The sequence below is a fragment of the Pieris brassicae genome, chromosome 12 (genome assembly GCF_905147105.1).
Source record: "Pieris brassicae chromosome 12, ilPieBrab1.1, whole genome shotgun sequence".
Lineage (NCBI taxonomy): Eukaryota > Metazoa > Arthropoda > Insecta > Lepidoptera > Pieridae > Pieris > Pieris brassicae.
The window spans coordinates 1,635,911-1,653,880 of NC_059676.1; the positions used below are offsets into that span (position 1 = coordinate 1,635,911).

At 33.4% G+C, this 17,970-nt stretch overlaps 2 protein-coding genes across 2 annotated transcripts; one reads left to right on the forward strand and one right to left on the reverse strand.

The window, feature by feature from the left end:
• Positions 1 to 330: 330 nt before the first annotated feature.
• Positions 331 to 8,240, forward strand: LOC123717394 (carnosine N-methyltransferase). The gene is made up of 8 exons (XM_045673367.1): positions 331 to 542; positions 1,224 to 1,515; positions 1,817 to 1,938; positions 3,763 to 3,913; positions 4,270 to 4,416; positions 6,137 to 6,288; positions 6,605 to 6,686; positions 7,238 to 8,240. The coding sequence occupies exons 1-8, from the start codon at positions 454 to 456 to the stop codon at positions 7,340 to 7,342; spliced, it is 1,140 nt and encodes a 379-aa protein (XP_045529323.1). The 5' UTR covers positions 331 to 453; the 3' UTR covers positions 7,343 to 8,240.
• A 1,642-nt stretch (positions 8,241 to 9,882) lies between these two features.
• Positions 9,883 to 12,629, reverse strand: LOC123717417 (mite allergen Der f 3-like). Its single transcript, XM_045673402.1, has 5 exons — positions 12,587 to 12,629; positions 11,866 to 11,992; positions 11,326 to 11,569; positions 10,773 to 10,916; positions 9,883 to 10,064 (listed from the first exon to the last, which is right to left on the reverse strand). The coding sequence occupies exons 1-5, from the start codon at positions 12,627 to 12,629 to the stop codon at positions 9,915 to 9,917; spliced, it is 708 nt and encodes a 235-aa protein (XP_045529358.1). The 3' UTR covers positions 9,883 to 9,914.
• Positions 12,630 to 17,970: the final 5,341 nt, after the last annotated feature.

The window sequence follows — 17,970 nt, forward strand, 5'->3', positions numbered from 1 at the left end:
CACCATTATTTAAAAGAACATGTATTTTTTTTCAATCTGTGGGGGTAAATAACATCTGTAAGGGTTGGTGTTAGGAGTCATAGAGCGTATTTTTTTATGAATAAGTACACACAGTACCGTACTGATTCTGGTTTTTATTTAAATACGACAATCTTAAATAAAAATAGTTGGTTTCTTATCTAACTCTAAATATCTCCTTTAATGTACGTAACATTACAATAGTCTGTACATATATTACAATGTCATTTATGAATTGACAGAAGATCTGGTCTCAAGTCTGTGGAGTGGTGTATGACTGTTTCAACTTTAAATTATTTGTATTTTGTATGAAATTGATGAAGAAACAGTGCTTTAAGATTATTTTTGGTTAAATGATATTATTAGCACCAGATATAGTCTAATTTTATTTTTTATTAACATTTCTACTACATAAATTATAAACGCTTTATTAAAATGTCTTCTATACCAGCAGCCGACGAGATTGATGAAGCGAAAGAACGCGCCCATTTTCAAGCCGTTGTAAATGCTTTTAAATATTATAAGTAAGTAATAATCGTCTTAGTTATTATAAAAATCTATAATTGTATAATCAAACGGTAATATATTGTAACTTTTTATTTCACTTGTATAAAATTGACATAGCAACAAAGCTTTGTTTCGTTGTATGTAATTAACCTATTTTGATATAACAATGAAGACAAAGCCGTATTTACATCAAATACACGTGCGGTACTCTGACCCTAAAGTCCTTGTGTCATAGAGCTGCATTTACCACCTATTTCAAGGTTGAAAATGTTTGATTTGATAAATGGATTGTGTACATAAGTTGTTATATGATTAGGGCTATAAATACTTTGTTATTGTTCAATAATTTTGAAATATGTTTTTATTATGATCTGTTACATTATTAATAATTATTCACTGGTTTTGAAAGAAACTTTAGTTAACAAAAAGTTTTTCATATCAATTATGTTATTAGTAATAAGAAATTATCGCCTAGTAAAGGTAAAAGTTTGACAATCTATATGATTGAAAAAAATGGTTAGCTAGGTTGAATGGCTGTATAAGTCAGTTGGCTGCAAGATATATTCTGATGATGTATCCTATTAATGTTAGTACATTAATTACTAAATACTCATGATTATCTATAATATTATCAAATAGATTGATTCTAATAGATCTACTATATTGTATATATAGTGATATAATTTTATTTCTTTCAGATTATGCTGCTTAGACAGAATACACAAATCTGAAAAAATAATATCAATATTGCCAGATTTACATCAAAAGAGATTAGATAAATACCGAACATACCTCACTAAGTTTAAAAAGTGTCTTGATGTCAATAACAGTGTTGTTCACCTCATAATAAAACATGTTGACACAATGTTTGAAAATGTAGACCATACAATAGATCCAGCTGAGACAAATGGTACAGAAATTGGATGTAATTACAATAATTGTGATATTAGCTCACAGAAAAAGCATAAAATGCAGCATGACGTGGAAAAGGTGATTATTCTTTACTTTTATTTTTTCTCTTGAAATTTTGTAATGTTATAGTGGGTAATATTTTCCTTTATAATTTTGTACAAATTACAATCAAGTAATTGTAGCTTATTTAAACAAAAAAATATTTTAAAATAAACAACCATGTTCAGTTTGATTATTATATAACATCCTTAATAGGTTGCTAAGTTCCTGCTTGTTTGACTCCTGTTCTTTCAAATATTTCCTCAGATTTCTATGTCTATATGACAATTATTTACATAATTTATTGTAAATGTCATAAAAATATATTATTGTTTTTCAGGTACAAACAGTAATTAAGAATATTGTAAGAGATTGGAGTGAGGCTGGGGCAGCTGAAAGAGAACAATGTTATAAACCTATATTAGATGAGTTAGAAGCGAGATATCCTAAGCAAGAATTCATGTATGTGATATTTGACAAGCGGTTTTTTCCCTTTCATCTTAAAATAAAATAAAACAAATAAAATTTAAATTCTATATAACAACACCCAAGGGACTGTGTATTTTTGATGTTGTTAAATGTAAATAAGAAAAAGCTGTAATAGAAAACAAAAAGGTTATTTCATACTAGTGTTTTACATAAGAAACAATTCTTATTTGAACACTTTTTTGTAAAGCCTGTTATTTTTGCCTGACTTCTTTTGCTGCACCAGTAGTTATGTTATATTTTTTTAATTATTTTATTAAGATATTAATATTGAGGCATGTTCGTGTTAAAGCATGTGATAACAATCCCACTTTGTAAACAAAACAAACTGAATTTTAAATACTTCGGTACCTATGCAGCTGAAAGTCGTGTTTATTATGGGCTAGGACAATAAAGCTATACAGAACGTAAACATTTCTGCAATTTTAACTAATTTCGGTAACTTATATAGGTATTATTATTATTTTTTATTGAGGGTGGGTGTAACGTTATGTAGACTGTATTATTTTATGGAAGACAAAACTAACCAGAGCCAATTGAAGTCCGATTTAACCAGAGTTAAATCGAGGGACGAGTTTACACTGTATAATATATGTTAAGTAGTCCTGGGTTCATATAGCCTATTTAGGTCTAATTGTGTATAATGTTGAATGATTACACAATGTATGTGATTATAAAAAATAAAAAAAACATAATTACTATGTACTTTTAAAGTAATATAATCTACTCAGCAGATGCTTGAGCAGTGTTGGCCTAGTGGCTTCACCGTGCGACTCTCATCCCTGAAGTAGTAGGTTCGATCCCCGGCTATGTGCGCATTTAACATTCGCTCGAACGGTGAAGGAAAACATCTCGAACAACCGGCTTGCCTTAGACCTAAAAAGTTGACGGCGTGCTTCAGGCACAAAAGCCTTATCACCTCCTTGCCTATTAGATTAACAAATGATCATGAAACAGATACAGAAATATGAGGCACAGATTTATTTATTTATTTTTAGTCTGCTCAGCAATTAGTGTTAGGAATAGTTTTGTTTCTCTACTAAAATATTGAGTCGTAATACAAGTCCATTCATATATTTTGTTCCATTATTTATTTATTTAGGAAACAAAATAGATACATCTCTAAAAGTATAAAACAAAAAAAAATTCACATAAAATTAACACATTGAATATACCCACAAAAAGTTTCACAGATAAAAGTAGTTTTTTTTTTAAAATAATTTTATGGCCTGGTAACGAGACCTTTAAGTCAAGTCTTATTTACGGTCACTAATTCACATGTTATTGTATCTTTCCACTTGTTTTCTTAAATCTTCCCCACGGTATTTTTAATGTATTTCTATAATGCACTATAACACTTTTTGTTTTTGAGCAAATCACACAACTGGCGGCGGGAGGGATCACTAATTTCCATTATTTCACTTGCCAATATTAGTCTATTAAAAATGAATATGTGGTTTTGGTATTTAAAAAAGTTATGGTTGATATGTGCGATTTCGTTATTGTTACAGAAAGAGCAAATATTGTTAGCTATAATATTAAGTTTAGCGAGGTGCGCGGGTGCAGTGTTATGCCCAAAGCGCATACTGTTGATTGTGATAAAAGTAGTACTCCCGGGTCATAAAGAATAAATTTCAATATTCATAAAGAATAGATTTCAATATGCCTTGGTGTTGTTGGTTGATTTTGTCACTAAGAATGCCTTGCTTTGCAAGACGTAGGGTAGCTTCGTATTGAGACAAATTTCAGACTGATTTGAACATTTTCCACTGATTTAGGGTAATATGTATTATATTACAGTGACAGGTCACACATTAAAGTATTAGTGCCGGGTGCAGGTCTTGGAAGGTTGGCTTGGGAAATAGCCGCCAGAGGATTCTCCTGTCAGGGGAATGAGTTTTCATTGTTCATGCTCTTCGCCAGTAATTTTTTATTGAATAAATGCCACGAGGTAATAATTCCTTTAATATTATTTATTTATACCAAGAATATTGTTTAAGATGAAACTGTAATACATTTTCCGGGCTTCTAATCCCAACTTCTGTCCACAAATCAAATCAAATACATAGGTCCTGGGGTTCTAATATGACTATAAATGATGAGAATATGACAAATATATGCCATCTATTGGGTCGAAAGATAAGCATGCCTACTAGTAGACATGAGCACTAAGTTTACTTACTTAGAAGTATAAGCGTAAATCTATTATGAAGTGTCAAGTAAAGAACCCTGAACACCTATTTGTCTGTTAAATTAAATGACCATAATAACGAGAAATCTCAACTTTATTGTTTTTTTTTATAACAGGAAAATGAATATACAGTGTATCCCTGGGTGCATCAGTATGTGAACCACATGACCAGCGAACACCAAGTGACACAAGCCACCTTCCCCGATATACCACCTTCGAGTTACCAATCCCACTTCTCTATCACAGCCGGAGATTTCCTAAAGGTAAGAAATTCACAAATATATTTTCTGTTGCGGGATTCAGAAAGCGAACACTACTGATTATCGCTAACTTTTAGTAGATATTGATGTTTTAAAAAACTGTAACACTTTGCTAATTAGTTACCGCAGCGAAAGTAATTTTTATTGGTATATTTCACGCCTCACATTGTCTAAGTTATTTCTTATTTGAAAATATTCTATTGTCTATGGTCAACAAAGATAATGAAAGATTTTTTTTAATGTAATAGCAGGCAAACGGGCAAGAGGCTCACCTGATGTGAAGCGATACCGCCGCCCATGGACACTCACATTGCCAGAAGGCTCGCAAGTGCGTTGCCGGCCTTTCAAGAATTGGTACGCTCTTTTCTTGAAGGACCCTAAGTCGAATTGGTTCGGAAATACTTCAGTGGGCAGCTGGTTCCACATAGCGGTGGTGCGCGGCAAAAACTGCCTTAGAAAACGCTCAGTTGTGGAACGATGGACGTCGAGGTGATACGGATGGTATTTTGTATTTTGCCTTGACGTCCGATAATGAAACTCAGCTGCGGGTATTAGACCGAACAACTCTTCTGAACACTCCCCATGGTAAATGCGGTAGAAGATGCAGAGGCAACGCCAAGGGATCAAGCCGCACGGAAAGTGATTGGTCGTCGACGATTCGAACCGCTCTTCGTTGAATACGGTCAAGTGGAAGGAGCTGGTACTGGAGAGCTCCCGCCCAGAGGTGAGAACAGTATTCCATGTGGGGCCGAATTTGCGCTTTATAGAGTTGCAAGCGGTGGCCCGGAGTGAAGTACCGTCTCGCCTTGCTGAGCACAGCTTTTTGGAGGCTAATTTAGCCTTCCCTTCCAAATGACCGCGAAACTGGACGTTATTCGATATGTCAACGCCCAATATTCCGATGTTAGCTGAGGCTTTAAGGAGAGTGCCTTCAAAGAGGGGAGTAGCGACAAAGAGAGTTTTTTTAGCGGAAAACGCGCATACTTGTGTCTTCTTGGGGTTAAATTGGACTAGATTTAGTCTACCCCAGTCCGAGACTCCACGTAAAAGAGTTTCGACTTCAGACACAAGTTTGTTCCGGCACTCATCAACAACAGCCCGAGAAATACCTGCCCGGCCCGTCTACAAAGTATCCCCAGATTAAAGATAAAAGAGTTTTTCAAATCAGTCCAGTTGTTTTGGAGCCTATTCAAACAAATGAGCAATTATATCTGTCCTCTTTATTATATTAGTGTAATACTACGAACTATAACGATTTAATAGTTTTGCTGACTAAAAGTTAAAAGAGCAATGTTGGCCTAGTGACTTCAGCGTGTGAATCTCATTCCTGAGGTCATAGGTTCGATTTCTTGCTGTACCGCTTTCTTTGATTCCTGCTTGTGTTCCCATCGACTTTCTATCTGCGCATTTAACATTCGCTTGTATAGTAAAAGAAAACATCGTGAAGAATAGAAAAAGATAGACTTAGATTTTAGATTGATCGTGATCATTTGGATCACGAAACAGATACAGATATCTGAGGCCCAAACCTGAAAAGGTTGCAGCGCCACTGTTGTATTTGTTGTAACAAAATTATAACCGTAATTTATCTTAAATCATACGACAGTTTTCTTACCGCACAGGTGAACGCTTGTTCCATTTGTGATTTTTTAAATCCCATTAATTATTAAGAAAATATGTTTAGAGTCATCGTTTTGTACTTTATGCAGTGTTATATTAACAGGTATACAAAACAGCTGATGATTGGGAGTGTGTGGCAAGTTGCTTCTTCATAGACTGTGCGCCAAATGTCATTGAATTTATTGAGAGGATCTACGAAATATTGAAGCCTGGTGGTATATGGATTAATTTGGGACCGCTTTTGTATCATTATAGGTATGTATGTAATTGATATTTGTAAAAAGTTTTTTTTTTTATAAAGTGGTCGTAAAATAATCTCTAGGATTATAAGTATTATTTAGAAGTGCAATAGTAACTCGAACATGGGTTCATTCAAGCGGTTGAATAGGAATCTCCTGGGCTGGACAAGCATGCCCTCCAGTCAGCCACATCTCACATACCATCAGACGCCAAACGTCTGTCCAGTTCTGTTAAATATAAAATATTTTAATATAAATTAGGAAGAAAACGAACTTGTCGAGAAGTTTTGGTCTATAGAGGATTTAAAAGTTCATGTGTATTTTTTCCTCAGCGACATGCCAAATGAGATAAGCATAGAACCACCATACGATATATTGATGGACATAATTTCAGATGTTGGCTTTGAAATATTGGTGAGTTTTTATTGAGTTAACTGTTACATCCAGGCCAATTGAGTTGGTAGAGGAAATCCCTAAGCTAACCTTCACAAACTAAAATAGGTTGCTAAAACCTTATTGCGTGTCAGTTTTCTTTCGAATTTCCATTTTGAGAAGAGACATCCAAGATCGAGACATTCGTCAACCAATTGGCTTGTTATAAGTTAATCTACTTGACAGTAAGCTAGATCAAATTGTGTCAGTTGTAACATACACCTTAATACAAAGTAATAAAAGCGCAATTACAATTCAATGTAATACTGAAAAAGTTTTAGTATTGTCTTATCCTAGCTTTCACGTGCTTTACTAAAATTACAATCTATTATGATTGGAATCATTTTCAATTACGACTTATATACAAGCGGACCCCAAAGATGTTGTTCTGTACACACATCTTAAAAATCAAACAACGAATAATTGTAAGTCTAAACCATTCCTAATCGACTTGAACACGAACAAGTATCAAAATTGGTCCAACCGCTTAGGAGTTAATAACAATTTTAATATATTTTTCATTTTATTTTCAGAAAGAGAAAACCGGTGTTAAAACGAAATACGCCCAAAATCCCAACTCGATGCTACAAAACGAGTACAATTCAGTATATTTTGTTTGTAGGAAACCGTCAAGTTAATAATTGTTACAGGACTGTAATCGTTAAATATGATAACGTTAAAATTATATATTTAATTCGGTAAATATAAATAGGTTTTCGAATGAAAAATAAAAAGAATTCAAAATATTTTCACCTGTCATCAATTTTGACAGATAAATGACATAAAACCACTTGCGCCGGTTATAATAATAACAGAATCGTACGTCTTGTGAGTCTTGGTAGGTTCACTTTCAATGTGAAAAATGCCGTCGAATGTGGGTAGATGGAGCGTATGCGGGTAGTCCAAAAAAAATTTACATAAGTAAAAATGGTATTATCTGACTTTAAATTGTTAAAGGCATTGTTTTTATTTTGAATCCCTTTTGATGTTAATATGTTTAGATACAAATAATTTTCAGTGGTTCAGAATTAAACCGGGTTTCAGTGAAAACGGGCATCTTAACGCTTATAATAACTTTCCGTTGTGTCAAAATCTTTTAGATTTGTCATACGGAAGTCGTACTAAGCGTTAAGTTTACCCTTAGTGTCGACTATGCATGAGATGCAGGTAAGATTCAGAAACGTGACTTACGTTTATGACTTAGGGTAATTCTCCAAACCACAGAGTCGAGAATTAGCATTAACAATGAGTTGTCATAAACGTATTGAATTTCGTCATACGGCAGTCTAGGGTTATAGTTGGACCTGAATATCGTTTCTGAATTGAGATTCCTTCCTTGAAACCCTTTGATCCGACTTTTTATATTTTTCACCTAATTTGCGTTCCAAAGCCCCACTATGTTTGTTGTTTAAGCAGGTAGAGCCCCATTTTATACTCAAATGACCGAATCTACGTGATTTTTATTTGAATTAAGTCTAACAAAATGTATTATTTGTGTAGTATTTTATGTTAAACCAATAAATCTTTACTCAATTATTACTGCAGTTTGAAGACCTTTTTTAAGTTAATTTTTCAGTTGCTCGTATTTATAGCTAGGTAACACTAAAAAATTTTAGAAAATGAAAAACGGCTTAATGTAGAATGTTGCCAATACTTTTATTGTTTTTCGAAGTAATCTGTTCCTCTCTATACATCGTCGCATTCGATGGAACCACTGAGAAAGGCAGTGGGCCCATTCTTCCTTTAGGCTTTCATTGCATCTTCAGGGGTCGTAAAGCGAATACCTCGAATTTTATCTTTAGTTCTTGGGAATAAATGAAAGTCGACAGGGGACAGGTCAGGACTGTACGGCGGATGACTCATTATCTCGACACCTGCCATAGTCAAATATTCAACAGTCCGTTTTGCGGAGTGCGCTGAAGCGTTGTCGCGGAGAAGCAGGATCCTGCTACGTGGGCGCTGCTGTCGAATTTTTCCCAGACAATAGGCAAACAGCGATTGATATACAAGTTTTCAGTAACAGTCTGGAATATGGAAATTCCAGCACAACTGTAGCGAAATAACCTTTCCGACCAAATATTTTTTTTTCCTTGACTTCTTACTTTCTTTACCTTAGCTGGCCGATCCTCCAAAGGAAACACCCACTGAGCTGATTGTCTTTTGGTTTCGGGTTCAAGGCAATCCAGCTTTCATCACCTGTGACGATGTCAAATACAGCATTTGAGTCACCGCCGTTAAACTTATCTAACATTTGGCGTCACCAGTCCATGCGAAGGTGTTTCTGGTCGTCGGTTAAAGTATGGGGAATCCATCTGGAACAAAGCTTCCTGTCGCACAGCACTGATGTTATCTTCAGTATTCGCTGTAAAAGGACGTCCCTCACGCGTATCATTAAGATTGCTACGTCCACGCTTAAACTCGTTAAAAAATTGTAAATAGTTGCAAGAGATGGGGCTTCATTAAGAAATGCTAATCGCAGCCTTTGTTCTTGAGTAAGCCTACAACGAAATGCATAATAAATCATTGACCGAAAATTTTCTCGCGTTAGGTTCATTAATCAATTTCACGTGTAACATACGTTTTAGTATTTGCCGCCAATTCACAAAAAACAGGACAAATTAATGCAATATACTATATTAGGTTACCAAAGAGTTCTAAAATTGAAATTCAAAAAAGTTTTCATTGCCAATGTTCTGAACATTTTCAGTGCTACCCACGTAACCTGAATTGATATACATTTTTCTCAGGTATATTTAATGCCAATGTAATGTAAATTATATATAATTAACACATTTTAGCCGAGTTTTGAGAAAAAATTGTTTTCATACTGATATTAAGAGGAAAAATTTATATGCTTGTTATTGATAAACTCAAAACCTACATGAAAGATGCCAGACCGGGACAATCATCTATCATTATGTATTAATTTCACTTTTAGAGACACCTTAATGCCAAGGGAGCAATACTTTGCTAAATCTTAAAGGACTAAAGATCTAATATCGTACATGTAACATTTTTATTAGCATGACAAAACCTCTCAGGGTTCACCAGTATGGTGGCGCGTGGGGTTGCCACTTAGCCACTGTATAAATGTGAGCCCTATTTTCATTGCTTCTTACGTCGAAGAGTGATAGAGCTAAATTCACATAAGGTACTTCGTATTAAATGAAACAATATGGGCATATTAAGAGTTTATTTTAAAAGTAAATTTTACTTTTTTTGTATCGTTTCCTTTATCCATTTCGAGAAATTATTCAAACGCATAGCGAGTCCGATAATTTTTTTTGGTTTGACTAATGTATAGATGATACCATCCAGCTTCTTTTCAGCACCAACGATCGGACCTCCTTGAAGGTCACGCTGAAACAGTACCATAAAGATAATGGCTTTTCAAGTTACCTCATGCTTGAATTACTATGGACAATGGCATCTATATGTCTTTTATTCGTACTTATAAGCCATGTCAATAAAGTTTTTATAAGTAAAAAAAATATATATTAGGGCTACTATGAATCTCTGTTGTGTGTTGGACCCATTGTAAGCCTTGGGTTTTATATATCGTAGAAGCAATTATGACTGAAAAAATATCCAAAATTAATCCAAAATATTTAAAAAAACTAGCCCGTATCTACAGAGGGATCTAACATGTCTGTGGGTTCCATGCAGCATGTAGCACCACCATGTATTTAAAAAATTGTTACGATGAACTTACAGGTCAATGCCGTGTATGTTCAAAGTAAAGGCAAGGTATATAACATGGGAGAGATTATAATTATTGTCGTTATTATTATGACGTATGATAATTAATGATATACCTAGATATATTTTAATATGGCTGACTGTGCGTTTTTTTATAATTAACCAATCTGAATGTATTACTTTCTGTGCAAATAAAAATTATTATTATTACCAATATGTAAATATGACGTAATACGTGAATAAATTTAGTAGACGTATAGATAGATCTTTTTCAAAGATTGAGTTAAAAATAAATGTCATACTTACATATATTTTTTGGTTTTATGGTTGAATTTTTTTTTAATATTTAAATGTATGAAAACAACTTACCGGGCCTAGTTCACCAGTATGTGTCTCATTTTGGCTTTTTACTAAACAAAACAAATTATCAGCTTCAATTGACGACAATCGGCCACAGTCATTGTTATTTTTAATTGCTTCTGATTTCAGTGATTTCAAGTTGGTATTTGTGTCCTATAAGAGACAGTGTCTTAAATTTGTTAAATTTTCAATTTAATTATCGTTTATATACATTTTAAACACAAAGAGGGTAAGAGCAGTTTTCAGCGTTTTGACGCGCCTAAGTCTTCAATACTCTCGTACTACAATATTGTATTTCACTTTATATATGGTAGTCAGAATAAATCTTACCTTAACTTAACCTTAACGAATTTAATTTCTCAGTGATAAACAATCCTATTTCCTGTATAGACTTTTGATTGATTTATTTTTATTATATTTAGAAACAAAATTGTGTTAAACTAGGTATATTATATAAGCTTTATATTACATGGCTATAAATAAGTAATATAATAATAATTTGATATTTTTGGCGAACTATTCTTAATAAAGGTAAAGGTTAATTTTATTTTTAACTACTTACATATTTCCAACCAGTAATTTGTAAGAGTTCGTTGCTTTGAATGTCAGAACCACGGAGAGCTATATTTCTGGTTTTATCATCTAACTTGATGTCGGACGCAAGTTTTAATAAGACTATATCGTAGTTGAATGTCGTTATATCACCAAAATTGGGATGTTCTTCGATTGATGCAACTGTGAGAGTTTGGCCCGGCTTTGTGTAATCTTCTGTACCGACCACAACTTTGATATCTTTGGGATCCAAACTGCAAGGATGACTATGGTTAATTTACGGAAATATTTTGCCATTTAATTATAATTTATTTTAAAAAGTTTCTTAGATCTTCTTTAAAATAATAGCAAGGAAGGTCGCATGTCAATCGAAAACATATTGGAGACAGAAAAGTAACAAAAAATGAAATTTCGCCTTAAGCGGAAAATTATTTGGACGCTTGTTGCCGGTAAAATGATCAATGAAATAGACGCAATAAACGTGTTATGATTATGATTGTGTTAGTATATATTTAAAAAATAAAATGTACCTAACATAATTATTACTTACACCTTAACACAGTGCCCTGTAGTAACAATCCACTTCTCATTCAGTATCGCTCCGGCGCAGGCAAATTTTTCGCCATCTAAAATGGCCGCCACGAACTGCGCGTCTTCCGCAGACGCACCAGCCCATACTAAATACGAAAATTTATATCATTTTTCTCGCATTCCAAACTTAATCTTAATTAGATTAAGTTTATGGATATGGCAATTTTTGCCGCGCACCACCGCTATGTGGAACCAGCTGCCCACTGAAGTATTTCCGAACCAATTCGACTTAGGGTCCTTCAAGAAAAGAGCGTACCAATCCTTGCCTTAACCTTGCCCTCTGGCATTGAGAGTGTCCATGGGCGGCGGTATCACTTAACATCAAGTGAGCCTCCGGCCCGTTGGCCGCCTGTTTTATGTAAAAAAAAAAATGATCTTGACTACATTTTAAGGATTTATTGGTCTAATGGATCAGAAATCGGTCTTTTGAGAAATATATGTGATAATAGGCATGAAATTGTAACACGAACCATTATATGTTAATCGAACATATTTCAGATGGAAAATTTTAAAGAAAGATTGGTTGGTTTATTATGGCCCTTAAAGGAAATATTGACAAAACTAAAAGACAATCAAATTTAAAAAATATTATATAGGATATAAAGAAAATTTCACTTTATCAATGACTGTCCATCGACGGTTGTTAAAAGTCGGTTAATTATCAATATAACATAGCTTACCGAGCACACTTAAAATAAATACACTCAAAACGACCGCCCGCATGTTTTTAACTTTTAATCATCAAAATACATTTTGTACGCCTTTAAATACTCTTTAAGTAATTACCTAAGTAATTTAAAATGTAAAGTAATTTTTTATTTATATTTAGTTTAATATTAGTAAAAGACAAGACTAGACAAGCGCGAAACAAAACCTATAATATAGCACAATTACAACTTATGTATAATGTATGTAACCTAGTAATGTAAGTTATGTACCTACACATAACTTAAAAGATCTATAAAATTAACTTCGCATCGGCTAACTAACTAACATTATTAGCAACTACTTTCACTAACCTAACCTTATCATCTTTAATATTATGTTTATTAATTTGCATTTATATGAAGAATTTCGCGTATAACAAAAGAACGCGAGAAAGGAACCACTACTTTCGTCCGTGTATCCGTTCATTACAGGTAAAGATACGTACATGTGTATAGGTTATATTAAGTTCTTATCGAAAGCATTTGCATACATAGTTATTAACTGGTACATTTATAACTCAGATTATCACTTTGAAACTAATCCATAAATTTAACTCAGAAACGTAAACGCTTACATACCTACTTAGCTGATATTTATAAACAGAAGTTAAAGGTCTCCACAGTTGATGACCATCTGTGTGAATGTAAACAAAAGACAAGAAAAGTTTGTGTAAGTAATAAATCTTTGTGTCTTTGATAGCTGAGTCTGGTCGCAATATCTTTATGGAATTTCTTAAAATTAGTTACAAATTTTTCTTTAACACCCGAAGTTGGCCTTACATATCTATGTATATGTTAGCGACTATGTGGTCGCTATAGCCACATGAATTTTGTACTAAAGTATGCTTTAAATTCAAGGGATTCTATCATCAACGTTATGAATTTAAAAAAATACATAGTTTCTCTACCTACTGTTATACATATAATAAATTGCTACATAATTTTCTTTACTATGCTCTCTTAAAATATTCCATTATTGATCGTTTTCAGTAACTAACAATTAAGGTTATAAATTAGACAGTAAAAAAAACAGTGTTTTTCATTACATCGATATTAATTCTTCAAAACATCACTCACTTATCTAACTAATTAATTTCAAATGTTACTTTATTATAAATGCCTGTATTTTTTTTCAATTTAATGTAAATGACAAACAGGCTCTTAACTTCATAATTCGATAACCTTAAGAGTCTTAAATAATATCGATATGTCACTACACAAAAAGTATTTAAAAACAAATACTTTACAAATGAGAACCGAGCAATTATTATTATTACCTAGTATATTTCCAATACGTTCTTTAAAACAATTATACCTATATTTTTATTTAAAATTAATTACACTCACGTTATTTATCTACGATATATATACGATACAATAGTAGTTATCGATAGTAACTTGAGTTTTAATTCTCACGTGGATCTTCTCTCATGCAGAACTCGTAAACTCATTTACATCTTTAAAACTTTAAGACTTATAGCAGCCAATAGAATTGTTAAAGTAGTATATCAGGCTTTATGTCAGTCAATTTTAAGCTATTGTATCACTGTGTGGGGAGGTACTTTCAAAACCAATCTACTAAAACTTGAAAGAGCCCAACGAGCAGTGTTAAAAGTAAGTCATTCCTTACCGTTTCTTTTTCCCACTAAAGAGCTTTATGCCCTAGCCGATGTGTTAACAATTCGTCAATTATTTATTCTCAACACAGTTTTAAAACAACATTATAAAACTAGTTACGACCCCGAATTAAATATAAACAAGCGGATTAAACATAAAGTTTGCTGTCGTATTACACGATGGACAACTTCTTTCTCGCAAAGATTCTTTGGTTTCCTAGGCTGTATAATAAATTAAATGAAAAAATTAACATTTACCCACTATCGAAATATGAATTTAAAAAAATGGTTACTAATTGGCTGAAGACGTTGAGTTATGATGAAACAGAAGATTTAATAACTGTTACTCTGTAACACACCCACTCGCCCACACATACACACACGCACGCGCACACACACAAACACACGCGCGCACACACACAGAAACAAACACACACCAAATTTATTTTTACGACTCCGTTTCCATTTTTTTTTCCTTTAGCACTTGCTTATTTTCTTCTATTGTATCTTATGACAATGACCTGATTGTACGTGTTCCGGTCAGGTGGTGGAGAGGCTGGCTATCTGTCACTCAGGTCTCCTGTTACAGAGACCAGTCTCTCACATACACTTCCAAATGTTATCATCTTAGTTTAATCATAATAACCTGCTATTTATGTATATGTGAGAGAAGAAATAAAGATTATTATTATTATTATTATTACAATAAGCTCACCTTTATTATACGGAATGTTCGACATATATTTAAGAATGTGTCATATTTATGTTATAAAACTTATTAGTAAGAAGAACATAGCGACGTGTTTAATATGTGACAATTGTCCATGTACTTATAAATTCGGACACAGTCGTTTTTTATTCCCGTCGCCAAAACGACGGACTGTGGCCAACGCTTTTTTGTATTTATATTTAGAGTCGTTTCCGTTAGAATAAAATCTCCCAAACTGTGGATTCTGAGATAGTCAAACACTATCTCACTTAACTCACAAAATAATGCTAGCCAATTTATATTTAGATTTTATAGAAGCATTACTGCGTGTTTTGGCGTGACTGTACGTAAGGTTGCAAAAACGAACCTAGTCACAGTGCACGCTTATAACAGCTCTCAGCTACACTCTCAAATACAGTGTATTATACGCTACTTACTCCCATTCACATACTCATATTTAAGGTGTTACACGATACTAATAAATGATCCCAATTATGTTAATTGCTTAGAGAAATGTGTGTTAAGGCTGATTTACATTTGCTACTTTTTTCCAAGAAATCTAAAAAACACGCACTTCGCAAATGTGAATGTGCTATGCTATAAATCACGCTAAAAAAGATTTTTTACCGTTATCTGTGGTTTTAAAAAAGTGCGGTTAAACTTTAAACATAAATATAAATGATGTGAAACTAAAAATTAAGAATATTCGATCTTCTTACAGTACAGAACTTAAGAAGGTAAAATTGTCGAAAAATTTCCACCGCTTGCAAAATAATTAGAGATTCCATATTTTCTACTTGCGATGCGAGTGCTTCCGTCGCTTTTGAGACAAATTGTGATGAAAATAGCATAGTAAATGTATATCGGCATCTTAATTAGCACAAACTAAAGGTAGTTTAGCATGCTAAAAAACCATGCTAATTAGCACGGAATTTATAGCAAATGTAAACCATCCATTATTATTGGTTAATGAACCTATCTTGCAGTATCCTGATTTTAATTAAGATTTACAACTGATGCATCTAATTTTCCTATTGGTGCGGTACTTTCTCAAGGAACTATAGGTAGTGACAAACCTATAGCATACGCATCAAGGACATAGAATATTCGAGTGAAATAAATTATAGTAGTATCGAGAAAGAACTTTTAGTAATAGTATGTATGGGCTACTAAATATTTTAGACCGTAATTATTCGGTATAAAATTTAAAATTGTGACAGATGACAGGCCGCTTCAGTGGGTTATGAAACTTAAGGAACCAGGTTCCAGGTTAACGCGTTGGAGATGAGACCTCCATCTCAGTCTGATTCTTCTACAGAAACCGTTCACACTGGTGTGGCAACTGTTTACACCAGTAGACCACAACTTGTGTTCCTATATCTGACGAGTCATTAAACAAATTTACGACCAATTGTGACTTTTGAGACACATACTAAGACAAGTATTCAAATTACAAAGACTAATATTGACAATGACGTTATTAGTGCAGTAAAAGATATGTGAACCCAAAAATCAAGACAGGTATTTTAATACAACCCACATGTATAAGATTATCCCCATAACACAAAGTAATTTAAAAAAATCCGCAATGTGATGTGTATCTTGTTTTAACAAAAACTGATTTAGAGAATGTTAAGGATTATTGACGTCAATATTGGAATATTGGTACCATAAGGGAAAAACAATTATCCTGGTATTACAGAATGTTATTAAGCATTATCTTCCAGGTATTACTGGCCTAGAATGAAGGATAGCATTTCAAAAAATATCAATGAATGTAATATTTGTGGTCAAGCCAAATATGATAGGAGCCCAATGAATTTTGTATTGTTCCACGCCCTTCTAAACCATTTCAATCATCTTGATCTTTTCACAGTTCAATCAGTAAAATATTTAACAATAGGTGACGCATTTTTTAAATATGCCTAGGCTTATCATTTGAGAGATGGCAATGCCAGAAGCCGAAAGTGTATTCCGGGCTCTTCTTATATTATGCACCTATCATGTTGCTGACTGTTGTTACGGATCAACGTACAGGATATACGAATCAAATATTTTTAGAATTTATTCGTCTACATAAAATTCAGCATCATAATTCTTGAACATTCAAGGATAATAAAATTAGAAAAACAGAATGAACCAGCAGTCAATAGTTTTACGAAGTGTAGGTTATTAGACCTCATTACAGGATATTTTGACATCCACGTGGCCCTATAGACATTGACTTAACTGAACATTTATTACAAAAATATTCCCAAGATCAAAGAAAACGAATGTCTCCAGTATATGCTTTATTAAATGAGGAATAAGGACTGAACCTGAAAAATAATATTGTCCTGACGAGCAAGTGTTTATTCGTAGTCCTTTAGCATGCCGACAAAAATTAACACAGTTCCTGCTGACCTATCCATATTTATACAAAAAAAACGGAATCCTATTGCAAAGTCACGCCTTAAGCGAAGTCCTAAAGATCCCATATTTATACAAAAAAAACGGAATCCTATTGCAAAGTCACGCCTTAAGCGAAGTCCTAAAGATCCCACCTTGTTACAGGATTCCAATTTTGTTCACAATCCTTCTACATAAGACTGAAGGACAAGATGTGATGTTTGAATCTTTGGACAATGGACTCGGACTAGTTCCATTCAATCTAGAACCCGTTAAAATTATTTCTCATTACACAATCTCAGATAGAATTAGTTGATTAACTGGGTTAATTCAAATTGGCAATTTGAATATGCAATTAAATAATAAGACATTATCTATGTTTAAGCCTCATGTAGAACATTTGAAAAGTAATAAAACCTCGAAATACGATTATTGCTTTTGAAATTCTGTTTACACAGACACAATAAACTTTCCTTTGCGAGGCAATTCTCGCCAAAGTGGAAGAGCGAGAGGTGTGAATGTTTAGACGAAAAAACTTTTTTATATTCTTTCGATAACCGTACATTCGAGAAAAGAAACTCTTTCCATCTAAATGGGCCTTAAAATCTCGCCATCTTAGGTTTCGGAATTGATTTCGAAAGGCA

Coding starts and splice junctions, on each gene's coding strand:
- LOC123717394 (XM_045673367.1), top strand. CDS start 454: ATGTCTTCTATACCAGCAGCCGACGAGATTGATGAAGCGAAAGAACGC. Junction 1,939..3,762: donor TATCCTAAGCAAGAATTCAT/GTATGTGATATT, acceptor ATTATATTACAG/TGACAGGTCACACATTAAAG. Junction 3,914..4,269: donor TATTGAATAAATGCCACGAG/GTAATAATTCCT, acceptor TTTTTATAACAG/GAAAATGAATATACAGTGTA.
- LOC123717417 (XM_045673402.1), bottom strand. CDS start 12,629: ATGCGGGCGGTCGTTTTGAGTGTATTTATTTTAAGTGTGCTCG. Junction 11,993..12,586: donor ATTTATTTTAAGTGTGCTCG/GTAAGCTATGTT, acceptor TTTCGTATTTAG/TATGGGCTGGTGCGTCTGCG. Junction 10,917..11,325: donor AAATTACTGGTTGGAAATAT/GTAAGTAGTTAA, acceptor TGTCTCTTATAG/GACACAAATACCAACTTGAA.